Source organism: Nothobranchius furzeri, chromosome 5, assembly GCF_043380555.1.
Source record: "Nothobranchius furzeri strain GRZ-AD chromosome 5, NfurGRZ-RIMD1, whole genome shotgun sequence".
In the NCBI taxonomy this organism is placed as follows: Eukaryota; Metazoa; Chordata; class Actinopteri; order Cyprinodontiformes; family Nothobranchiidae; genus Nothobranchius; species Nothobranchius furzeri.
The window spans coordinates 26,178,724-26,206,097 of record NC_091745.1 but is presented as its reverse complement, the minus strand read 5'-3'; the positions used below and the strand labels follow the sequence as shown (position 1 = coordinate 26,206,097).

At 38.9% G+C, this 27,374-nt stretch overlaps 2 protein-coding genes across 3 annotated transcripts in view; both read left to right on the top strand.

Annotated features, from left to right (window-relative positions):
* Positions 1–23,074, top strand: LOC129160207 (uncharacterized). Its single transcript, XM_054737378.2, has 2 exons — positions 1–1,623; positions 1,704–23,074. The coding sequence occupies exons 1-2, from the start codon at positions 1,283–1,285 to the stop codon at positions 2,392–2,394; spliced, it is 1,032 nt and encodes a 343-aa protein (XP_054593353.2). The 5' UTR covers positions 1–1,282; the 3' UTR covers positions 2,395–23,074.
* The window catches only part of rbfox3a (RNA binding fox-1 homolog 3a), a 400,829-nt gene that overhangs the window by 50,223 nt on the left and 323,232 nt on the right, over positions 1–27,374 (top strand). The gene's annotated exons all lie outside the window — the stretch shown is intronic.

Here is a 27,374-nt window from a genome sequence, read left to right as displayed (position 1 = left end):
TCACACTTCAATCCATATATTCACACTTCGTTCCATATATTCACACTTCGTTCCATATATTCACACTTCAATCAATATATTCAGACTTCGTTCCATATATTCACACTCCAATCCATATATTCACACTTCGTTCCATATATTCACACTTCAATCCATATATTCAGACTTAAATCTGAAGTCTGAATATATGGATTGAACCATGAATATATGGAATGAAATTCTGAATATATGGAATGGAAGTATGAATATATGGAATGGAAGTATGAATATATGGAATGGAAGTATGAATATATGGAATGGAAGTATGAATATATGGGATACAAGTCTGTATTTACTAAAGGTTTGGCTTTAGTTTAGCTAGCTTATGCTTTCTGAACTTCCTGGTTTACAGAATGGCATCAGAGGAAATATTCAATTACTTTGTTGAACTGGAAAGCTTTTTTGCAACTGGTGGTCTTACTTTTAATGATGCCAATACTTTGGAGTCCATATCCCGACGCCTTGAAGACCATATATCTATTATTAGTAGTTTTTTAGAGCTTTTAAGTTTTTATGATCACCAAAATGCTACTCAAAGACAAATATGCATCCTTCTGGAAGAACTTTATGACTCTCTCAGAGAAATATTGGATGACATAACATTTCGGATGGAAAGCTATGCACAAGACCATGAAAGAAGCACTCATTCATCTCACAGAGGAAGGCCAAGGTAAAAACAGATTGATTCCAATTAAGAATGCATAAGTATGTCTAATTATTTACATTATATATATAAATATGGATGTATGTATAGGCCTAAAGTTTGGGCACACCTTCTCATTCAATGTGTTTTCTTTATCTTCATTACCATTTACATGTAGTAGATTCTCACTGAAGGCATCAGAACTTTGAATGAACACATGTGGAGTTATGTACCTACCAAAAAAGGTGAAATAACTGAAAACATGTTATATATTCTATTTTCTTCAAAATAGCCACCCTTTGCTCTGATTACTGCTTTGCACACTCTTGGCATTCTCTCCATGAGCTTAAAGAGGTAGTCACCTGAAATGGTTTTCCAACAGTCTTGAAGGAGTTCCCAGAGGTGTGTAGCACTTCAGTGACAATCTACCAACATAAATGGTCATGAAAATAAAGACAACACATTGAATGAGAAGGATGTACTGTATGTGTGTGTGTATATATATATATATATAATTATTATCCACGTTTTTTTAATTAAAACATTTCTTTTATTTTATCAATTTGAAGGTACAACATTCTTGCTCATCAGCTGACCCAAATGCGGGACTTAGGATTTAGTTGGATGGCCATATCTCGAATGCTGTCTGTCAACATTCGAACACTGTTCAACCACAGGACTCAACTAGGTTTAGTCGACTATGGAAGTTTCACCAACATTTCAAATGAGGATCTGGATCATCTCATAAATGAGGTTATTCGTCAAACTCCTGGCTCAGGAGAGACCTACATAACAGGTAGTCTAAGAGGAAGGGGGGTCAGAGTTCAGCGATGGCGAGTACGAGAGCGTTTAAGGATAATAGATCCGGTGGGGAGATCGTTGAGAAGCCGCAGGACAATTCAGCGCAGAGTCTATGATGTTTCTGTCCCCAACCAACTCTGGTATGTATTATTTTGTAAATTTCAATAAATTTGCAGCAAATTTTGCACAGATTAATACATTGTTTTATTTATAATTCCAGGCATATTGACACCAATCACAAGTTAAATCCATGGGGATTTGTCTTTCATGGTGGAGTTGATGGATTCAGTCGCTGCATTACTTACCTAAGATGTTGCACAGACAACACAGCATCCACTTCTTTGCAACTTTTCCAGGGTGCAGTTGAGCAATATGGACTTCCACATCATGTCAGGGGTGATGCTGGGCGTGAGAATATTGATGTTGCACGGTTTATGATTGAGAACAGAGGCGCAAACAGGGGAAGTTTTGTGGTTGGACGTAGCGTTCATAATCAAAGGATTGAAAGATTGTGGGGAGAGGTAAACAGGGTGGTGTCATCCTATTTTAAAGATCTTTTCATTTTCATGGAGAGTACTGGAATTTTAGACAGCACTAACCACCTCCACATTAGGGCTCTTCACCATGTGTATCTTCCAAGAATAAACAGATCTGTGGATGAGTTTAGACGACAGTGGAACCACCACAGTTTAAGAACAATGGCAAACATGTCCCCTCTTCAGTTGTGGACTACAGGGATACTCCAACTTCCTGAATTTCTAAGACCAATCACTAATATTCATGTGCACCATGGTTACAACACTCACCAATGGGATGCAGAGTTAGGGCAAATCAATCCTTTGCATGATGATGGAAACCATGGAATAGAACTTTTTTTATCTGCATGTAATCTCCTTGAAAGAAACACATAGGGTCTGCTCAGTCTTCATGCTCATCATCTTGAAAGGGGTGTTGTCTTATTTTTGGATTTCACAATGTACACACAGTCCAAGAACTATGTTATGAGGTTTCATTTTGTAAAAAAAAAAAAAGTCTATAGGAGCAAAGACAATGTGCAACTGCAGAATTTGTTTGTTGACACTTCTAATGACCTTACTGACAACACCAGCATCTTTTATTGTTTATATTTCTATGTGATTGACCACTAGTAATTTTCCTTCATAATAAAGGTAAGCATTGTAAAATCTTAAGCCTTGAGTCCTTATTTCGTAAATAAATGAATTGGTAACACTTCAAGTGTCCCTTTACTAATGCTACATAGTGCATTACTAAGTATTAATAAGATATTTCATAGCTTGTCAGACACTTTATGGTGCCATCAGATAAAAGAAAAAGATCCAGACATCTCCTTTTTTTGGTTAACATTAATGTAAAACTTATAAAGGGACCCTTATTGTTAAGTGTTACCAATTTAATTTTATACAACATGTATCTTAGAAAAGGTAAAGATATCACCACGAGTCACTATTAGGACAAAGAAACAAAGGGTTGAACTCTGCTATGTGATTTATTTCACAGGCTTCATTAACAGATTGTTACTGAAAAAATACTGCCCTTTACTGTACTAATAAACTTAAAATTCCAGCAAATTAAATATTGACCTGTAAAAAAAAAAGATAAAACTTTCTGGTCAATCCAAACAAGAATTAAATTAGGATTTTTCTATTCAGTGCTTACATTATATATGGCAGTTTTTGAAAAAAAGACAACACACAAAAAAAAAAATAAATAAATTGTCGGAAACATCTTATGATGTGCCAAAACCAGGAGAATTACGTATTCCGAAATCCATGTCACATTTAAATCCAGCATATGTACTGTGGACCGGTATGCGCAGAACATTTTCGCATGTATTGGCCAATGGAAAGCGAGAATTCTCGATGAACTCCAGACTTGGCTTTGGAGTGAAACCAAGAGCTGGAATACTGTCACATCCGGTGAAGAAAATGAGAATATCCTTCAGAGAGACACCATCTCCAACTGCAAAACAATTACAAATATTATCAGCATTATCAACTACAATGTCATTTCCAAAATAATCAAATATTAAACCTAATTTACAGTAATTGAACCAGCAATATTTTTTTCTGTCCTGAAATGACATTTTTTTTCAGTTGGCTCAAAAAGCATCATTCTGGTAAGTAGAGTTAATCAATTAGCAACAAGCAAAATATCCACAATAAAGTATAAATCATTATTAGTGAAGAAAAGATTTAGCTGGATGAGGAAATAAGCATTTTGTCTACAGAGCAGCATAAAACTTCTTAAGTGTTTATTTATTTTTGGAATAATTATGTTAACGATATCTTAAAATGTCTTTATTTTACTTTGAGGATTTTATACTTGGATATTTTAAAGTTAAAGTCCCATTAGTTGTCACACACACTGATGTGTGTGCGAAATTTGTTCTCCGCATTTGACCCATCCCCTTGGGGAGCGGTGAGCTGCAGACACGGCCGCGCTCAGGAACCATTTGGTGGTTTGTCCCCCCAATCCAACACCTTAATGCTGAATGTCAAGCAGGGAGGCATTGGGTCATATTTTTTCAAAGTCTTTGGTATGACCCGACCAGTAATCGAACCCTGATCGAATCGAACCCTGAACCCTCTGGGCGGACACTCTACCTCTAGGCCCACTGAGCTGGTTTAAAATGTCCTTTAAAAAAATAACATGTTAAAATGAAAACCAGGGTGTGGTGGAATTCAACTGGTTGGGAGTACAAGGAAAAATACAGTCACACACTTGGCCTGAATCAAGTCATGCAGCATGACGTTCCAGCGCTTGAAGGTCAGGCTGTGGTTTTCCTGTGTGCTTGGAAATGTTCTCAGTTTGACCTTGGTAAGGTTCGTTGATGGACTATTGACCTGCCTAGGGTGTACCTTGCCTCTCACCCAATTTCTGCTGAAGATAAGCACCAACCCACCCACAACCCTGGAAGGATAGACAATGGATGAATGATGTATTACATGCTTGTTTATTTCTCGCTGCGCTAAAAATGATGTCCCTGACTGCTATGACTTTCCTCTTAAGTAACATGTCTGAAATCGAGAGGCGGGATCCAGTCACTGTTTTTAAAGTCGAGTGAAGTCTAAAGTAAAATGCTGGCAAGTGTGAGTTAAGGCTGAAGTCTGACACTTCAGTTTTTAAGTAATGTAGCATCATTTTTAAAACATTGCAATTATATGTTCAGTGTAAATCACAGACCATGTATTATTTTCTAAATCTGTATTTATCTCAACACTTCATGAAACAAGCGCAACTGAATCAAGACATTAGGTACAAAAACTATGTCCAAACTTCTACCTCTATGTTGAATATTTTTAATCAAACTAACCCCTTCTGCACACTGGAAGCCTTTTGTGGCACAGAACAACAGCGGAACGTCACTGCTTAAAATAAAATAAATTAGAGTTCATGGGGGTGATTGCAACCAGCAACGACACAGCAATTTGCTGACACATCCCAGAAGCAGCACACTGCTAAAGATAGGATCAGGTTACAATTTTGACGCAAGCCGCTCATGGGACACGACCATTTCTGCCAAAAACATATCACTATACAGGTAATCACACACATTTTCAGAGTAAAACCCCCAGTAACTTTAAAAATAAAAGTCCATTGCAGCGATGCCATTTCATATCTATGTAAATTACATCAATACAAGTGGCCTAACAGCTTATTTACTCCCTGCATCATTCCAGAAGTGCAGCGATGTGTTTTCATGGCTTTAATCCTGGCAGTGGAGAGGAACAACATCATATATGACATCAACTAGCTATATCAAATGTGATTTCCTTCTTTTTGGTTTAACACCCCCCACTGTCCCAATGGGTGTGACCCTGCGAGGAAAGTTGACCATTGAGCAGGATTGATGGTTTATCCCTTGAGGTCCACATGGCAGGGGTGAGGTGGTGCTCAGTCCTCACCCCTGCCATGTGGACCTCAAGGGATAAACCATCAATCCTCACAGGGTCAACCATGAAGACAGTGGGAGGGTTAATGGTGGTACGGCATAAACTCGAGGGATTTGTTAAACTCACGAGTCGAGTGAAGAGCACAGTGGAGAAGCTGCTTTGTGACTGAGACTCTCCCGGTGTGCCCTGGCATGCAGCAATGGTCGCAAGTAAATATTTCCTCTGCCATTACGCGCTGCCGATGCTTGCAGTGTGCAGTAGGGGTAAGAATAGCCTTCCTTTAAAGGGCCTGAGTCATGCTATTTTACAATGTCCAGAGCAAGTATAGCCACAATATATGATACAGTATTACCAGTGGCACCATTACAGTAAGAACGTGTAGTTTTTACCATTAATCTCTGGAAATATCTATTGAAATGTTGTTGCAAATGATGAACACACCACTCAAATCAAGTGGTGAATTTGGGGTGGGGGTGTGAGCCCAGACAGTATTCATGGCAACCTGGTGATCCTACCAAAATAGCGGTTTGACCCACGGTAACACGTCGGGTCTGGGCACAAGCTTGTAATGAGCCTGCGCATCTTCACGTTTTTCCGAATTTCTCCCTCCAGCTGGTGAGACTACTGCTGATATGAATCATGTCTGCTACAGATTCAGCATTTCCTGGACATTCATCCACATTCTCAACAAACAGCAACAACTTTATCTCAAGATGTCCTCTAATTATATCTTTGTCAACTACTTCGTAGTTCTGAAACACGTTACTCTTGTGAGTCGACAGCTGCAGCGCTGTTTAGTGAGGGTTATGGTGGCTTTTATCTTGTAAATCTGTTTGGCTTTGCTGCACACACACACACGCACACAAAGAGATGTATCCACTTGTTTATATTGGAGCCGTGAATGGCTTAAAAGTGGGCAATTTTGAAATAAAAGATGTGTAAAATTAGACTACATGTGGAGAAAATATCAAGTCTTTTTGTGGCATTGCCACATTACATCAGTGTTAAAATAAAAGAAAAAATTTAATATTAGTTGCACAGAGGATATGACAAAATGGTCTAAACAATTACCAGAGTATAATCTTAAAACTGTGCCACTGTGATTTTCTTTTCCACTGTATGTAATTGGGTGGTTCTGGGTTGTTCATTTATTTATCAGTGTATTTGTGTTGTTTACCATACCTGGGCTATTAAGAGAGGGCTGCGTCAGGTGTGGAGAGAGAAGAAAAAAGACTGAGCACGGATGGGTGTGGTGCAGGTGTCAGCGTGGATCTGCTGCAGCCTGATTAGTTATCAAACTAAAGGTCTACCACGTAACTGAGTGTAAAACTCAGTAGGTCTATAGTTGACTGTTAAAAAATAATAACAATAAATAAGAATAGGGGTTTAAGCCAGAGAGAAACCCCCAACGATCCTGCACTGGAGCGTGCCTGGATATCTGCGCTCTCCAGCTGAATGAGAGGAACAACCCCAGATCAACTGCCTCACCGTAGAGCCAGATCGGTGGATATACTGGGTCACTGACTGCTGAACCCGGTGAGACCTTTTTTATTTTGTGTTATACCACTTATTTTATATTTTTTGCAAGCGGACGCATTTTTTTCAACCTTTTTTTTCCTTTGGACTGCTTCGGCTGCATTCAGGTCGGTGCGTTGCGCACCAATCACAGACTTCCTAAGGGCATTATGGCAATGCTGTAGATGTTATGGAGTTAATTTACAGGGAGATATACACCAAAGCCACGTATGAATGTCATGTGATTCAAGTTGAATAACAACAGAACCATACGTGAGAGATCTCATGTGGTTGGTGTTCCGTGTCTTATTTGGCAGGGAAGGTGGTATGGAAGCCCTTTGGTTGCCAAGAGAGGGTGATCCTATTTTTAAATATAGTGGGTTCAACGGTTGTTCTTTCAGAGTACTCTCATATGTGAATTAGCAGTCCCTCTCCTGGACTAAAGTTAGGGGGAGATTGTTATATTTTTTGAATTTAACAGGTTAAAGTCAAGTAAATGTCCAAGTCACTGGTGTACAAGTCCAAATTCAAGAGGAAGTTTAAAGTCATCAGATTAATGACTGAAGTCAAAGTCATGTGATTTAAGTCCACACCCCTGTCTGAATCTGAATATTTGCAAATTAGGTTTTACTCTGAAACCTTAATCAAAAAGCCATTCTTACCTTCAGCATCCTGAAGATAGTCTTGCCAGAAAGCCATTGTCTGAACCTGTCGTTGGAATGCGTTGCTCCCTCGTTCAGACCATTCAATCAGAAAGAGATTCTCCACATCAGTTGCCGTCACATCCTTTTCTGCCTTTGTGAAAAGTCTCTTCATTTGCACTGGGTATGTCTGGAGTGCATCAAGTACACCAAGAGCCTTTAAACCATCTCTGAGCCTGTAAACCAAAACATCAAAATTGTAACAGTATTACACGAACCTGGGACAGAAAATATAGTTTTTCATGTTCAGTTTAACTGAGTTTACACAATGATTTCCATACAACATCAGAGCTGTAATCATAAGACACAATGCTCTTTCAAGGAGTCATGATTTCTGTACAAAGTCTGAATATGACGCCCATAAATAGACCAACACACTGAAACTTTATATATTTCACATACATGACTTATGATATGACGAACTTTTCTGCATACCTTACAAAAGTAATATTCCAACTTTAACCTTTTACAAATTTGAAAACATATAAACATTTACACATTTTGGGGTTATTATATGTGATTTATCAACACAAAGTTGTTAAAAATTATTTAAATAAAATTATACATCTTTTTAAAGTTTTATTTAGAAAAAACAACTTATGTGATGGATTTTCTTTAAGTAGTATTATTGTGGTTACACTTTTTACTGAAAGTACAGAGGCAAGCGTTTTGTGATGTATTTACCATCTTTGCATTCATATAGGATAAATGTTTTGTATAGAACGGCTGAAGATCAGATCACAAAGTCCAAAAAAAAAGTGTTAGGTTAATTTGTTACTTGCATTTGCCTGTGAGGGTGGGTGTGTGTGGTAGGGATGCATGTTTTCAAAAATTTACTTTTTGCTGTTGTTGAAGCCCTTTATGGTTAATAGTGAGTAAAGTACTGTCACAGCCCACAAACACACACACACACACACACACACACACACACACACACACACACACACACACACACACACACACACACACACACACATCTTTGCCTTCACATTGTAAATTAGACAAACTCTTTTTTGCCTAATCTTTGTAATATAAATCTGTTGCACAACCAAAGTCCCACATTTGTTACAACATTCACAAACCAAACAAATGTTAGTGGGATGCATAATTAGTGGGGTGCATAATTACAATGATGTTTCTTTAACTTAATAAACAAATGACTCTTAGCAGACAGATAAAATGGCAGACACTGAGCTGGGCTGTCCCTGGTCTTGGTTCATGTTGATGCATGGCTTCATTTACACATTCTGCAACTCTCAGCGCTTTGATATGAGGCTCTTTGTGTTCACTACCAAGAATACACTGTTCCCATTAGAATTGGGCATCGAGCATCGATTGGAACCGGTTCCAACTGTTAGTTTTTCCCGTAATTGTTCAAAAAAAATTTTTTTATTCATATTTTCGAGTCCTAGTACGCTGAAGGAAGAGGAATCCACGGCTGATCTCTGTGAAAAATAAACGTAATCTGCAAATTGTGATCAGAGCTGATCACACCAGCTGTCTGTGTGCAGCACGAGTCCCCCTCCCCCCACTCGGCGCGCAGCGGCCAAATCTAAACAAACGCGTCTGCCGAACTTTTACTCCGTAAAGTAAAACTTCTGCAGTGAATAATGCGCCGTAGAGGAAACTTATTAAAATACATCAACACTGTGGATTTAATAGAAGCTTAAAGAACAAACTCTGGACGGTGTGAGGTGAGTTTGTGTCACTGCAGAAATAAAAACACACACGGAGCGTCAGCAGTCAGACGCAGCCGCGTTAGCGTCAGAAGGCTGAACAATAACCTGTAGAATAATTAAAGTCATCATGCTAGAGCAGCTTCTCTGTGGTGGACCACACCAGCTTCTGTCACAATAAATAATAATAATAATAATAATAATAATAACAATAATAATAATAATAATAAATCACACACAAAGCTGTAAACATTTTAATTTCCTTGCTGAACTATTTCTGTTGAGTCTTAATGTTTAAAATCTGTTAGCTTGTTACTGACAGCAGCTACGTTTAAGTATCACTTCCTGTTGTGACTGAATGCTGCAGCAGCATGGAGGTGTAGTTCTCAGTCATCCTGGACATGGTCATCCTGAGAGTTTTAGCTGAAGACAGCTGGACGTTTCTGGATATGTTGGAGACATTTAGCCTCTCATCCCAGAGGCTTCTTCCAGACTTTGGTTGTGGTCAGAAACAAACACACTGGTTGTGCTGCAAGTCTTTTTCTTTTTTTCTCCAAAACACGTTTTTGTCTAAATGAAGGTGATGTTGTTGTTCATAGAGTTAAAATTCATGCTGAAGTTAAGATTATTTCATCAAGTAGGACCTGTGGTTAGCTGGCTCATGTAAAGCATGTCATGTCTTCAAAGAATTGTAATCGATAGGAACCGGAATCGAAACGAGGAATGATAATCGGAATCATTCAAAATCAAACGATGCCCAACCCTACTTCTCATGCTCTGCTTTTTCTGGACTGCTTCATCTTTGCGTTAATTTATGTTTACTCAGTGGTATTTGAGTACACATATTTTGATCTCGGCGGTCTAGCAACTTGTAGTTGCACAAAAGATATTACACCCAAGCACAGTAGAATTACATGAACTGCAGTTAACTGTGGAAAAATATTGTACCCGGTTACGACATTAATGACATTTAATCAGTTAAGTGGTTAACTATGTACATCCCTAGGGTGTGCATCTGATTGTCTGCCCAGAGTTCACCTGTGATAAACAGGTGACTAGTCCAGGGTGTCTACCTTATCTCCACAGCAGATTTCATTTTAATCAGGAGTGGTTTGAGTTTTTCATTGATAAGACAATGACTGAAAATAAACAATATAACCTCCACATTCCTGCAGTTGAACATATGACCTTTAAATCTATCATTTTATGGACCACAAATTGATTGATAGCAACTATAAAAGTGATGTATTAAGATAGGTTTCTTCTTTGTTTTCTTCTTTGTTTTCTTTATACAAAGTGTTTTATTTTCTGCCGAGCTACAACGATAGTGTAGTGTGTGCTTGGACACCATACCTCTCAAAGGGAGCTCTGGTCCGCTGAAGAACATACCAGTTAGCCAAGTCCAAAGCTGTCTCCCGTTTGTTTTCGAGTGTTATGCAGACATTGTGGCCTGCAAGAGAGATCAAGCTGGCTGCCTGTGTAACTGCACCTTGTAGTTGTGATTCAGTCTCTGCCTGTAAGATCTAAAAAGTAAAGAATACACTAACATTAATGGGAGTTAAGTCTGTCTTTTTTTTTCATTCAAATTGTTTTTTCATCATTAAGTTTGACAGTGCTTGGGGGTGTTGTTTTTCTCAGGGTTTAGGAGTTTGCCCTGCAAAGGGTGGGTTTGTGTTTGAACCAGGCTCCAATTGCGTCAGTTGTTTCCTTGAGCAAAACAATTCCCCCTTCTTGCCTGCTGGTTAAAGTGAAAGTCATGTTAGTTGCAACACACACTGGTTAAATTGTTATCCACATTACACACATCACCTGGGGGACTGGTGACCTCTAGACATGGCCTAGCTCTGGAAACATTTGTTGGTTTAACCCCCCATTCCAAACCCTTAAAGCTGAGCGTCAAACTGGAGAGACGTTGGGTCCCATTTTTAGAGTATTTGGTATGTCCCAATCGTGGATTTGAATCCAGATCTCCCAGTCTCAGGGCAGACAATCATACCACTAGGTATGACACCTGTGCTATGCTGTCTCGCCTCTCTCTGTGTGTCCCAGGTCAGCTGTGGCTACAATTTAGCTTATCAACCCCAGTGTGTGAATGGATCAATGACAATTGTGTAAAGCATATTTGCGTTTTCTGTTCCGACTACTTTTTGTAATTTGAGTTGATTAAAAAAGTGTTATTTCTCATTTCTTTTTTTCACACTTAATTTTTGTAATTAGTTCAGATCCCCTTTCTCCAAGCCCTTCAAATTTACCGTCGTGTGTGATTACCTGAATTTGTGCTAAATTGAAGCACTTGTTGGCTGTTCTGTCATTGTGTATTAAACCCCCTTAGATTTATGTTAGGTTAATACACCAGGTGTAACAAATAGAATTTTTTTAACACATGTGACTCATCTTCATTATGACAGTTTGCACAGCACAGATAGATTATTTTTTTTAAATCAGATCCAGGTCACTTTCATTTGTGGTACTGAATGAAATCCATATCTCAAGTTTTTGGAATGGACTGTAGTGTCAACGGTCATGCAGTGTGAACCTAGTCATATAAAATGGAGTTTCTGCATAAAAATTTTATTTTTACAGTTGCTACACTGACCTTTTTGTAATCATGCTTTTAGTTTAACCAAAAAGTCTGTTCTTGACTTGTTTATCTGCTGTAATTACTAAAAATCAAATACTTAAGCTATAGCAAATAATCTTTTTCTTCAGAGTGGATCACGTAAACCACTGGTCCGCATAACTGTCAATCATTCTGGTGAACCATTCACGCAAGGCCATCTGCGTACATTGTCGAACCTTGCTGGGTAGTTTTCACTTCCAGCGCAAAGCGAAGTTTGGGCTCCCCACAAACGCCACTGCCGGTTTTCTGTAAGCAAAAGTTCAGCAGGCTATTTGGAGAAATTCATTTTAGTTTACTGCTAAAAGAAGTTGGCTGCAAGGCTGGCAGCTACTTCTAACGAGGATAACTGGGCGTTCTTTCTCATGCGCACTTTTTATTTTTCTAAACGAGGTGAGGGCCATTCCTCAGAAACATTCTTCGCTATACCTTTAACACCCAAAACTTTGGAGAAGCTTAAAATTTTTATTTTTGTACTCATGACTCTTATTAGCTTTCTTTAGGCCTGACACTGCAGTGGTTTAAAGTAAAACTAAATATTTTTTTTAAACTTTAAGCTACAGCTTAAACATTAATCCCAGTGATTGTTGGGTTATAAACGTGGCCATTTTAATATTAGTGCACTTAACTTTTTCTGTTTGATGATCATCAATATAGAGCACAAGAAGAAGAAAAAGATGAAGTCTGCTTTTCTATTGGCATCATGGAAGTAAAAGTATGAAAGTAATGTCATAGTAGGTGAAGCAAAGAATGAAAACCAGAGTCAACATCAGAACATCCTACATTTGTTTGAGTAAGCTGAAGGAGGATATGAAATCAGGGCCAGATGGTGCCCCAGCTTTGTTGCTACTGGACTTGTAAGTTATAATATTGTTAGTAAAACACTGCAGATATTTTGCAATTGTGTCTTATTTAGTAAGTCTTGCCTCATGTTCATGTTATCTCGTTGGTAGCGCGAGCTGCACCAGGCTGCTGCAGTATTTTTTACAATGCTTGTAATTCCAGTTTCAACCAGTAGGGCATAGAATCAGGAACATGGTCTTTGCTCCTTTACAAACTGTATTTCTTTCTATTTAAATAAGGCTACACAGCTGTTACTTTTATTAGTTTTTTTTTTTTTTGGTTTAATGAGAGAATGCAACTTCTATGAATTATGCTATAAATAACTTAATCCAAATAAATCATACTCACAGACATAACCTTTGATTTTGTGTCTTCATCAGGAATGTCTTCTGGTGTGACCATTACATTATCTGGACCTTTTAGAAGACATTCATACAGGAGTCCAGATAGGAAGCATGGACTCTGCCCCCCGTGACCGATTGACATTGCCATGATCTGACCAGCATAGAAGTATCCATTGTCTTTCATTGCTGTTATGAAGTAAAAATAAAGCTCAGATTGCAGTAATAATCCTTCTCTGAACTGTATCCAAATAAATTTAAAAATGCATATGTTTCCACACAATTAATTTTAAAACAAAATTTTTAATGAGTAAAAAAAAATATATATATATATATATATATATATATATATTTAGAGCAATCGAGCTACTAATGATGAATACCTTTGGAGTTGCAGGTGAGGACTTTGGCGTTGGCTGGACCCTCAAAGATGCCAATCTTGTCCTTGATTTCATTCAAACAAAGTCTGAAAAACTCACGGGTAGGGCCTCCGTTGTCCACAGCGCCCTCAGATATTCCATAGTCATCAGTAAATTTGACATCAACTTTCTTGTCAGGTGAAAAGTTTGATCTGGCCATAGCTCTGGATGCTCCATCCCACACATTTCTTCTTATAATGTTGAAGCGTGAAGTGCTTTTATCATTTACACGAGAAGCTATCTGCTCCACGATTCTCTGTACAGGTATCTGTAGGTCACTGAAACAGTAGGAACAATAATACAGATGAAATTTACTTATAGTAAATGCTCATAACATTCTCTGAAGTACTGCTGCTCAATTTTAATCACAACTACAATTTGATTTTTGAATAATTCGTAAACCAAAACGAGCCAATTCTTTGCTCATACCTCTTGCGCTGCTCCGAGTTGCAAATCAACCACACCTCCCACAGTGTTGCAAACTAAGTGACTTTGTAAAAACGTTTCAGATGTCCTTCTTGCCTTTTATTCTTAAAACAAGGAGCAACAAATCTTTGAAACATATCTGTTAACCTTTATGTACTTTCTAGATAACTGCCATCAATATTTCATGCAGGTTACCACAGTCAGCCTGTGTTCCGGACTATCCTTCTGAATATTAGGAAAGGTAATGATGTAGTGATGTGCCAGTCACCAACAAAACGTGTCTCAGAGCAGGAGTGAGTGACACACACTGTACCCGCAGGCTCCTGAGCTCCTAAAAGATGGTAAACAGTGCTCACGCAGTGCTGCGCACACACAGACACACAAAGAGTGCAGCCTGGGAGAGGGAGGGTGTGTGTGTGTGCATTGGAAGTGTTTGCAGTGCACCTCCAATTGCTGTCAAAGTAGGGAGAGAGGTGTCACAAAAACCTGTGTATATTTTTACATTAACTGATGGTACCTGTAAAAAATAGTTTTGAAATAAGTTTCTCACGCTGATAAATAATAATTCATCTCTCTGAGTGGCACGTTGCTACTGTACACTACATTACAGTACCGCTGAAGAGGACTAAATAATTTTTATGCAACATTTAGTGGAAATTCACTGCAACATAGATGTATATATGTTTACATTAGTTTGACATTAAAAATGCACTGTATAACTCTAGCTGTCAGTAATTGCAAGATATTGTTTGGGTGTTTGGGTCTGTATTGGGCAGGGTTCAATAAGTTACAGCTCAGCCTGAACCCTTTGTTTAATAAACAATGAGTAAGTGTATTGCCTCTTTTATAGGAATCCTTAAAATATTTATAATTTTATTCACAATTTAGTCATCCATTTTTTTCATCTGAGTCTTATTTTAGTCAGCAAAAGTATGTTTTTTTCTTTGAATAACTACACCAAATTGAAACTGTAAGGAAATATGTAAAAATCACATTTCTAACTTTGCATCAGTACAACTCTATATCTATAAGTGTTTTAATAACAAGTAATGGGAAATACCTGTGTGCCGTTGTGAATCCAATGAACTACATAGACAACTAAAATAATTAGACTTGGTATTCTGCATGACAACCTAAAACATTATATATCATCTCTTAAACATTTACCTTTCACTTGCACTGGTGTCCAAAGACCTTGAAATGGCTTCCTGTAGATCTGGGTCATCAGATGAATATTCTTCCTCAAATAGGTCAAGGTATGTACTATAAAATAAAATAGTAATATTTAGCATTAATGATATCTACAAACAAATAAATTATGTTAAACACATTGCGTTATCATAGGGAAATATTATTTAGAATGTAAAATATTATTGAAATAAGTTATTAGAATGTAATAATGTGTCTTTTCAAACCTATATGAACAATTATTCAGTATCAACTTTGTTTTGGTGAAATTTTGTAATTATAATTGTTCAATTACAATAAATTTACAAAGACTATAAAATCAAGTGACTACTAAGGTGAGGCATTTGCGATAACAAAAAGTGAGAAATACCTGTAGGATGTGCTGGATGTGCTATTACCGGGTATGCTGTGCATGGAAACGGCATATTTACGCTCGGTGTCAGCACTGGTACTGTAACCAGTTGCCAGAGCATGAGAGTTGACACTGGAGGTGGATGGGGTTACAGCAGACAAGTTGAGATTATCATCAGTCGTGATTACAGTACTGCTAGTTGACATGGTGAAAGTGTCAGCTGGCAGGGAATTGCTGCCAATATCATGGGTGGCAACACACCACATGACATCATCACCACTGGAGATCAAAGGAGTTTGTTTGGAGAGGGAATGGTCCTCTATGGTGGCATGGGCTGAGATGATGACTTCTGAAATGTTACAGACTTAAAATTACTGAAGGAACATGAAACGATATTCACTTAGCCTCACACAGCTGAGACACGTGTACTTTATAGATAATTTATAATTTCAATAATAAATTATATTTCATGCACAAAGCTGTGTTGTCCTTCCCTGTACAAGAGGATAATCTGACAGCACTACGTGTCCTAAAAAATAAACATCATGCCATTATATAAAGATGTACAAGAATAAATAAGAAAACATTTAAAGACATCTTTCATTTTTAAATTTGCTACAGTGCTATTCAAAATGCTCCATGACTCCAGACAACCACAGTGAGCCAGGGACAGTGAAGTGTCTTGCCCAAGGACCCTACAGCAGAGATCTCTGTCGGGAGCCGGGATAGAACCTGCAACCTACCGATTACTGGACAACGCTCTTTCTCTAGAGCCCCTCAAGTCTGATGGTGCAGGGCGTCGCCGCACACACTGTGAAATTGGATCTCTATGTTACTCATGCTTTTAGAACAATTTTAAAATTGAACATAAAATATTGCACCAAGTGTTCTAAAAAATAAAGAGAGAGAGAGCAATGCTATTTGTTTTTTCTTTTCTATTTCTTTCTGCTGATTCGAAAAACAATCCGATCGGTGACTGAAAATCACGATATGATCCAAACCCTGAGATTTTAGATCCGTCGCGCCACTAGTGTTTGGCAGCCTTGCTTTCATCAGTGCACCCCTGGGCAACTGTGGACACATTGTAGCTTATCATCAACAGCCTGTGAATGCCAATGCGCATTGGTGAATGAAAGGAGAACAAAGAAAAAAATAAACTAAAATAATAAGAACAATTTGAAAAAAAAAAAGAGATAAAAACGAATCCTGACTATAAGTTTGAGACCCTTACACGGCCAAGCTCCTCCGTATACTACTGAACTGTCAAAGCCTTATGCTCCAACCAGAGCCAGGTCCACAAATCAAAAACTTCTAGAAGTTCAAAAGACCGGATACAAAAGTCGAGGTAATCACTCCTTCAGGCTATTGCACTTTGACTTAGGAATGAACTTCCTTTATCCTTATGTAGTATTGACCATCTGGACACCTTCAAAAATACATAAGAAGACAGATGAAAGGTATACTTTGCCAATTTTTCATATTTTTAAATAATATTCTTGAGCCAATATGTGCTAAAACAACCCTTTACACGGTTAATAAAAGACCACCCAGCCACTATCACCCCCTGTGGCCAGAATATCTCACTTGCAGCTTTGCAGGTGCCGGCTAGCTCTGTTGGGAGTTAGAAAAATTAAGCTGACCGACCTGACGCTGCTGTCTGGCTTGAGCACGTTTCCTGCATGTTTTAGATCATGAACACAGCTGATTTGTTTAATGTAGTGATTAATCACTCCTCTAGACACTTAGGAATGCTGTGAGATGTTTCAGCTGTTAGATTAAGGTGTGAAAAAGACTAACGCACAGCGAGGACATAGGTTTTGGATTTCTCTCCTGCAAACGGACACAAGGGGGTGATAAAAGCAAGCAAAGGATACCTAGTCTCACTTTAATTTCAATCTGCTTTAAAGTAAGTAATGTGTTTTATTCTTTTTTAACGCAAATTTGTAATAATATTTCCTTGTTTTTTATGACTGGTTTTTTTTTCGCTTATTTTTTTATGATATTAGCTGTTTGGTATATTAGGATCATTATGTTTTCTTGACTTTATGATTTGATTTGATTTGTTTTGTTTTGTTGATCTCTGTGAATCAGTTTGTGATTATCTGTCTGGGATGAGTGCTACATAAATAAACTTTATTTACTTCAAAGAGTCATGGGGCAAATACTTATTTTTAAAATTGAAAATAAAAATTAATAATTCTGATATAAAACTGTGATTGAGTATCTGATCTGTCCTGTAAATGTGACAAATGTTGGAAAACTGAATAAATATGCAAAAATTCAAATACTAAGTAGTGTTTTATGATTAACTTTTTTGTGTGTGTTAAAGGCACACTTGCCAGTTTTGCTTGCATTTTGCACACCCTAGTGTATGTTGTCTATGTTTATGTATTTAGCAGACAATTTAGTCCTAAGCAACTTACAAGTGATAATGAAGCCAGCAGGTTGACCTTGAGGCTAAAAACAAACACTAATCAGTCAGTCCTAGGTGGCAGTGAGGCAGCATAATCAGTCATAGAGGGAACTGAACATGGAGTGCGCAGTAGAGTCTGGGACGGGTGCTAGTTAAGAAGATGCTCTCTGAAGAGCAGGGTCTTCCGGAGTTTCTTGAAAATCGTCAAGGAAGCCCCTGTTCTACTAGTGCTTGGAAGGTCATTCCACATCAGTGGAACGACACATGAAAAGAGTCTGGATTGTCCTGAGCGTGGTGTGGGCACTGCTAGCCGACAATCCTTTGACGACCGGAGCGCCGGGCCGAGACGTAAACCTTTAAAACAGGATCCAGGTCAATGGGAGCCGTACCATCTAGGACTTTGTATGCTAGTGTTAACCATTTCAATTTGATGCATGCAGCTAGTGTTAGCCAATGGAGCTCAATGAACAGAGGGGTGACGTATGCTCTTTCAGGCTGATTAAAGACCAGACATGCCGCTGCGTTCTGGACCATTTCAAGAGGTCTCACAGTACAGGCTAGAAGACCAGTTAGAAGGGCATTGCAGTAATCGAGGCGGGAGATGACATTAGATTGCACCAGGAGCTGGGTGGCATGTTGTGTTAGGTATGGTCTGATCCATTGTTAATTATCTGTGGTCAAACAGAAAATTAAATCAATCTCTGTGGTATGCATTTGTTTTTTTAACACCTTAATCTAATTGCAGAAAATTTTCCCCAGACATCCACAGGGACAGCAGTAGGTCAGAAGGTAGAGCAGGTTTTCCAGTAATTGGAAGGTTGCAGGTTCCATACCGGCTCAGACATGAGAATGCTGCTGTTGTGTCCTTGGTCAAGACACTTAACCTGGGTGTTTCTCAATGTCAAGGAACCTCTCCTTGATGCCTTGGTCCCGCCCTGGATGCCTAGGAGATACGTTTTCATGAACTGCCAAGGCGTGTTGCAATGTTATACGCAGGCGTCTGTTCTCTGTTAGCCATTTAGCTAACTGACGGGATACATTGGTGGTGCCTTGTTGCATTAGGTCGGTCAAACATTTCCCAGAATACAGCGCCGTATTTTCAAAAGTATGGTGGATCCGTAGCCATCAGGTACTTCGGGGGCAAATTTATAGTTTAAATGTAAGTCTATTCATTTTAGATTTTGGGCTAATAACAAAATTTTTTTTAAGAAACAAAGCAGTTTTCAGTGGTTGGTTTTCAGTTTCGGTGGCTATCAGGTAGTAACTCGCTTACATATTTAATTGAACCAATATATACACAATTTGAAAAGTCAAAGGCTCATTATACAGAACCTCATAAGTATAAAATCTAACGTTAACACATGTGTCACGTGACGTGGCCGCCAAGGAATCTGCATTCACGTGAGGTAAGACGGTTCCATTTAACCATTGTCTTTGACCAAGGAAGGACAGTGTCCTCATAAGCAAGGAGCCTTGACATTGATAAACACCCCCGTCTTGTCTGCTGGTGCTGTTTGGAGAGACTGGTGGTGCCAGTGTTCAGCAGGCCTGGCCTCTGTCTGTGCGCCACAGGGCACTAGTGGCTACATTGTAGCTCAACCCTAACAGTGTGTGAATTTGTGTGTGAATGGGTGAATGACCGAATGTGTTGTGAAGCGCCTTGTGGGTTTTGGAACCCTAATGAGACACTATACAAATAACAGTCCATTTACCATACTGTGTACAGGAGTGTTTCATCACTAAATTAAACAAATTCCCTGTGTTCATGATCTAAAACCAGCAGGAAAATTGCTTGAAGAATACTGCAGCACAAGGTATGTCATCCCGATATTTTTTCTTTTTACCACATACTGGCTCAATAAAATAATTTAAAACTATGGAACTATGAAAGATTTGCAAAGTATGGCTTTAAGACTTACCAGGGCTGTGATTGTCCAGATCTTCCTCAAGATCACAGCTATTTGCATTTCTAGAGTCTTCTTCAGATGACTAGTTGACCACACATGGAAAAAATAAAAATAATTATATATTACATTTTTACAGTAAGTGATTTAAAGTGAGGATAAACTGCAAGTATTAACAACTGTCATATTTTTTACTAAGTTTTATAACTTACAGGTTCTCTTTCCTCAGTTAGAATCACTTGGTCAGGCCTGACATAAATGGACTTCTGATGAAACAGCTTCTTCAGAAGGTCTCCATTTAAACTCTGGTTGGAGGTAAGGGATGGCTCAACCAGCTTGTTGTAGCATGGCATCAATATTTGTAACCTACGTGAGTGACAAAATAAAATCAAGCTTTATTTCTAAAGACTAAATGTGATTATTTCTAAAGGTTTGGGTTTAAGTCATCCCCACGAACCTGCCTGAACACGCGGGCATGAATGTTTTAGTCATTTTGTGATTTAATTTAAATTTTACAATGCTAGTCCAACAGAGTTATTTTAGTTTACTATAACTCAATCAAATTTATTAAATATTGACAAACTGACAGAAGTTGAATTTCAACAATTGTTAAATATCCCACTCACCAAAACTTGTGAAATGTTAGTAGTAGCAAAACAATCAAGTAAAATAGATTTGACGCAAATGAATAAATAAGCCTAAGACATATATCTACAAAATTTTACATGGCAAAGGAAGGCCAAAAGGTCTAGGCTAAGTGGAAAAGATGGACCTCGCCATTTTAAGCTAATAGTAATATTTTGAATACGCTTTTGTGACAAATATTAATGAGAGAGGACAAGTTTGTGAAATGTTACACATACTTCGATAGTAAACGTAAAAAAATTACACACTGGCTTTAAAAGGAACATAAAAGCCAGCAAGCAGCAACAAGGAAAAGGCTCTATGGGAGGTCAGCAATTAGCCCCTAAAATAAACTGTGTACTAAAGTGTGTAAAGGTAGAGGGTCAAAACTGACCTGCATCCCATCACAGCTGGATCGAAAGCTGCTGTTATCTCCTGCATTACTCTGTTTGCGTCCCAGTCAGACTGAAACTCCAAGGCAGACTTTATGTGTCCATTATCAAAAAGCCAAGCCTTTGTGCCACGTCTTGGAACTAGTTCTGTTGTGTGGTCTGGCAGGAGAATGACCTCTTTAGTGAAAGACTGTGTCACAGGTCGTGAAATGTTCAGTGAGGTCTGAAACCTAAGAAAATTAAAACATAATTAAACATGTTAACTATATTCAGTTTTATTGCCAGCAATCAACATAATTTTAGCATACTTTTAGTAAACATAAGTACATAAGATTTTTCAGCAAGACAATTTTAACCATGTAAAAATCAGTTGTAGAGGAGTTGGAACAATCTCCTTTCAAATAAGAGCGAGTTAAGCAGAGGGAAAAACAACTCTGAGCGTTTATTCTAATTTATTATAATACCGTAAAACGTGCAGCACTTTTTATATTAGTTTTTTGAAACTCCGGGGCTGAAAATGAAGACAGATCTTGCCCTGGTGATGAACCAACAGTGTTTATAGCAAGGGTCAATGTAACCCTTTACAGGTGACCAGGACACTGTAATCAATTTTTGGCAAGGGCAATGATCATTTTTTGCCATTTTTGGGGTGTTTATGATGATATAGTAGACAGTATGAGTACAATAACATTAACAGATAATACATAAAACCCTTATTTGTTCAATTTTAGCCTCCAAGAAAATCTGAGCGATTCAATCACTTTTTGGCAAGTAAAATGCCATTTTAGTTGTCTACAATTAAATCATCAATAAAGAATTTAAAGATATTTTGAGGCCTTTCTTATAGGTAAACAGGAGGGTGTAGTCTCTATTTGGCAAGTGACAACCTTAATTTTATGTGCTGAAGTGCTTTTATCTTGTTACTTTTAAATAGAGCAACATAATGTATAGATAGTAACCTACACAGTGTCATTGAAGCCAAAGCTTGATCAGTTTAAATACTATTTTTCAAGTAAAATTGTGCCCCAAACTAGTTAACTGTGGCTCCATGTCAAGTGGACTAAAGAAAGGAAGGGGGGATAAATCAAATCGCTGGAGAATTGTTTATTTACATTTATACAACGTTTACATTCAATACAGGGCGCCATTTTACATTGTTTATGTATTTTTTAGTATCGAGGCTGTAACATAAAGAAAGCCAGTTCTTACCACAAACCATCTTTCAATCGCAAATATTGCAAAAAGGATTAATATATCCTCATTGTGAACGTTTAAGGCAAATAGCAACACTTAAAACAACTTCCGAACTGGAAAAAAATAATATCCGTGATAAACATCTGTTTAAGTACCGGAAGAGGTTATCTCTGCTTTCTCCATGTCCATATTGCAACACATGCCGAGTTTTAAGGCGAAATCCCGGGGAATTTCGTCTAGAAATGCAATTTCCCTAGTGCGCGATCCCGCGGTGGCTAATCATTTTTTGGCAGCCAGTCCATTTATGGCACCACACCTGTTCGGGCCGCACCCGACAAGAGTTGCGCACGTCGCGTTAGCTCACTGTGACAATAGATATTTCTCTGTAACTGGAACTTAATTGTTGCAACTATTCTACAGCATTTCCAGAAGGAAAAAAGACATACATTATGGTAGATCGAAAGCACCGCGTTTTAAAGGGGACCGCACAGATGGAGCGCTGTGTGTGTGTGTGCACTCGTGCGCGCAGTGATGTTAATATTATTTTTAGCAACGCAGGTGAAGCACTATTTGAGACTTGTCCCTCTCATTTGTACCTAAACAGTAGGATAATAACAGGTGAAAGACAAAGCACAGATATTTGCGGTGCATAGCTTACCTCTTAGGTCTTGGGCCTTTTCGAGTAAAAGGGCGAAGATTATACATGGGCCCTGTGCTAGGAGGTTCTTGAGAGCCTGTGGCGACTGCTGCACCCCTTCTCCCACGTTGGAAAAGTGAAAATATCTCCTCTTCTGTGGTACGGTGTTCGCTTCTAACTGGGCTACTCTGGCTCGTCGTGCAAGCACTGGCCAAAGTATTGATTAAGTCTTTATCTTTAAGTATTGCTGCAACCAGATTCCTAGCGGACTCACTCATCGTTAAAATCTGCACAGCTAAAAAAAAAAATCAAGATGGCGCTTCAATTTTTAAGTTTCAGTTTTAATGAATAAAGGTATGTTCCAAATATTCAGACTTCAATCAATATATTCAGACTTTCAGTCCATATATTCAAACTTCGGTCCATATATTCAGACTTTCAGTCCATATATTCAAACTTCGGTCCATATATTCAGACTTTCAGTCCATATATTCAAACTTCGGTCCATATATTCAGACTTCGGTCCATAAATTCAGACTTCAAGTTTGAATATATGGATTGAAGTGTGAATATATGGATTGAAATGTGAATATATGGATTGAAGTGTGAATATATAGATTGAAGTGTGAATATATGGATTGAAGTCTGAATATATATATATATATATATTGAAGTTTGAATATATGGATTGAAGTCTGAATATATATATATTGAAGTTTGAATATATGGATTGAAATCTGAATATATAGATTGAAGTGTGAATATATGGATTGAAGTCTGAATATATATATATATAGATTGAAGTGTGAATATATGGATTGAAGTCTGAATATATATATATATAGATTGAAGTGTGAATATATGGATGAAGTCTGAATATATATATATATATATATATATATATATATATATATATATATATATATATATATATATATATATATATATATTGAAGTTTGAATATATGGATTGAAATCTGAATATATAGATTGAAGTGTGAATATATGGATTGAAGTCTGTATATATATTGAAGAGTGAATACATGGATTGAAGTGTGAATAAATGGATTAAAGTTTGAATGTATGGATTGAAGTCTGAATATATATATTGAAGTTTGAATATATAGATTGAAGTGTGAATATATAGATTGAAGTGTGAATATATGAGGTGCATATCTACACACCTCTTATGGCAGGCTGTTTTAAGATTTATTAGGCAGATTATATGGTCAAAATGTCTCAAAATCTATTGTTCCTATAGTAAAAAAATTACATTACAAAAAATCTACAACAAAATTTATCCATGCACAATGTTAATTTCTGATATAAGAGTCATTCACTTCCCACCCTCAACACAGAGTCATATACAGCCACATTTCCATCCATTGATCCGTCATTGTCCACTTATCACGGGTTGGGTCGTGTGGGCGGTAGCCAAAGCATAGAGGCCCAGACTTGCCTTTTCCCAGCCACTTGGGTGAGATCCTCCGGGAGGAATGTCAAGCCGTTCCCTGGCCAGGGAACATACTTGTTTCAGCGTGTCCTGGGTCTTCACTTGGTTCTCCTCCCAGTTGAACATGCCCAGAAAAACTCACCAAGGAGACTCCCAGGAGGCATCCTACTCAGATGCCCAAGTCACCTCAACTGGCTCCTCTCGATGTGAAAGAGCAGTGGATTTACTCCGAGCCCCCTGATGAAGCCAACAGGACCACGTCATCTGCAAAAATTACAGGCCAAACAGATGGCCAAAATGGATCCCCTCAAATCCTTGAAATATTGTCCATAAAAGTTATGACATAATCGGTGACAAAGGCCAGCCTTGGTGGAATCTAACTGTCACAGGGAACTAGGATGACCAGATCCCAACTCGCAAAATGTGGGACAACGTAAAATTCCAATGCAACACTAAAAAAATTTGATTCTGTTAAAGTCACTGTTAAATATCCATCCATCCATCCATCTTCTGAACCCGCTTAGTCCACGTAGGGTCGCGGGGGGGCTGGTGCCTATCTCCAGCAGTCAATGGGCAGTTAGGCGGGGAGAGCCAGTCCATCGCAGGGAACACAGAGACACACAGGACAAACAATCATGCACACACACTCACACCTAAGGACAATTTAGACAGACCAATCAACCTAACAGTCATGTTTATGGACTGTGGGACGAAGCCGGAGTACCCGTAGAGAACTGTTAAATATAAATACAGTTATTACTATCATCATCATAATATGTTTAATGTACTATAAATGTTATTTGAATTCAACTTGAACAGGCTAACAGAAAAGCTTTCAGACTATTTCCACGTTCCTCTCCAGTTACCACAGCTTAACTCGGGCATGGACGTAATTTGATGGTGGGGGGGGGGGAAATGTCCCCCCCCCCCCCCCCCCACACACACTTTTTGCAAAGTCAAGTTTTGACCCCTGCACTTTTTACCATCCAAAAACAATATTACGCTATGTTAAATTGACACTGGTTGAGCTCTAGGACCAAACAGAAAACAACCGTTTGTGTTGAAGCCTGTTTCCCATTAGAACATACTGTAAAGATACCCCCACCCCCCACCCCCCACTTCTAAAGTTAAAATTACGTCCATGAACTCGGGCTCTTTGGACTTGTACAGTGGCTCTGAATAACTTTAAAATTATTTTAAACCATCAGCAGATTCTATAAATATAGTCAGGTGTACAATAGACTTTTCATTGAATATTTTCCACAACAGAATGACAGTAAAAGTAACATTTGTACATCTATTTAAGCTTGTTTTTTATTAATTTTACATTACAATTAGCATCCCATAGAAAAATATCCATATCCATACGTTTTGTTGCTATTTTTTCATTCTTAATGTAGAAACAAAATTGTGTTTATTCAAAAATGACAACAAATCTACTATAGTCGATATTTAGGAGAGAAAAAAACTTCACTGACTTCAATCTCTGAAAAAAAACCCATAGAAATAGTTCCTCTTGTCCTCAAAGTTCTGAGAATAATTAATGAAGGCTTCCATTCAATTCTCTCAGGGTTGCCTCCATGTGTTCTAAAAGAGTTTAGCTTGTTCGCATCTGACACAACAAGCGCAGACCCTCGTCTGTGTTAGAATGGACCTGTCTAATTACTGGGAAACCTGCTTCTGACCAACTTGTTTTATGTGGCTCTGATTTTCTGCTTCGTATCACATCAGACTCCTCACTCTGTCAGAGTCTCCCTGAACACTTTTAGCCCAGAAGTTTATTTTAGCACCATTTTCTCCTCCGTGCTCACCTGTCCTCCGAGCTGAGTGACACTTCTGCTTTGGTGGATTGGGTGTGCGCTCCAAGCGCTTCGGACCTGCGGTAAAGTCTCGCCTCCTAGTTCGATTGACAGCAACTTTCTCCACGCAGTTTATGCAAGATTGAAACTGGAATTGGGAGACTGTCAATAATGCAGGACATGAGTCTCAGTTGGCGGGACATGAGAAAAGTGATGAAAATGCGAGAGAGAGAGAGAGCCATGTCAACTAACACAGCCCCACAATGGCCAGAACCTTCATGAACTTCAGGATGTATCTTTTTCACCCGAGGGTCCTTGCCAAGAGCAGCTTTTTGACCACTTCAGAGGTCTCAGCATCAGATTCTAGAGCCCAACTCAAAGTCCACAGACTCCACTTACTTGCTGGAAGACATGCCGGTGGGATTGAGGAGGTCTTCACCGTGCTCCGCTCACTGATCCACTATGGCCTGAGTTGAAGTCATGTGCACACTGTTCCCACTATAAAGTGTTGGTAGCGCACTATTTACCCCTCCTGAGGCGCTGAATCGTGGACCACAATCAGCTCAAAGCCCTTGTTCCATGGTCTCACCAAACTCTTCCCACACTCAGGTTTTTGCCTCCGCAACCACTTGAGCTGCATTCCACTTGGACTGTCAGGATTTATCAGCTGCCTTTGGAGTCCCACAGGTCAAAAAACCCCGATAGAACTATTTTTTCCAGGTTCAGCATACCTAGCCGCCAGTGTCCACCATTGGGTTCGGAGGCTGCCACCACGACAAGCACCGACGAGCCCGTGGCCGCAGCTTTGACCACATAGACAATGGAAGCACGGAACTTGGCCCACTCACTCAATGCCCCCGACTTCCCCCGCGGAAGTGTTTGAAATTCTGTTGGAGGTGGGAACTGAAGCTCCTTCTGACAGGAGACTCTACCAGACATTCTCAGCAGACCCTCACAAGGCCTGTCAGGTCTGACCAGCAACTTCCTCCACCATTGAAGCCAACTCACCACCAGGTAGTGGTCAGCTGACAGCTCCGCCCCTCTCTTCACCTGAGTGTTCAAGACATGCGGCCGCAGATGAGATGATACGACAACAAAGTAGATTGTTGAACTGTAGCCTAAGGTATCCTGGTGCCAAGAGCACACATGAACACCTTTCTGCTTGAACATGGTGTTCATTACGGAAAATCCATGGCGAGCACATAAGTATAACAAAACACTGCTCAGATTCAGATCAGGACGGCCATTCCACCCAACCACACCTCTTCCGGTCTCACTGTCGTTGCCCATGTGAGCATGAAAGTCTTCTATAAGAACAAAGGAGTCCCTGGAAGGATCACTCTCCAGCACACCCTCCATGGACTCCAAAAAGGGTGGGTAGTCTGAACTGCAGCTTGGTGCATAAGCACAGACAGTAAGGACCCATCCTCCCACATGTAGGCGGAGGGAGGTACTGACTCACCCACTGGGGTAGACCCCAACAT

Bases quoted from the DNA above. Each gene is read 5' to 3' on its own strand.
- LOC129160207 (XM_054737378.2), top strand. From the start codon at position 1,283: ATGCGGGACTTAGGATTTAGTTGGATGGCCATATCTCGAATGCTGTCT. The intron at 1,624-1,703 runs GTATGTATTATT...TTATAATTCCAG, and splicing joins TCTGTCCCCAACCAACTCTG to GCATATTGACACCAATCACA.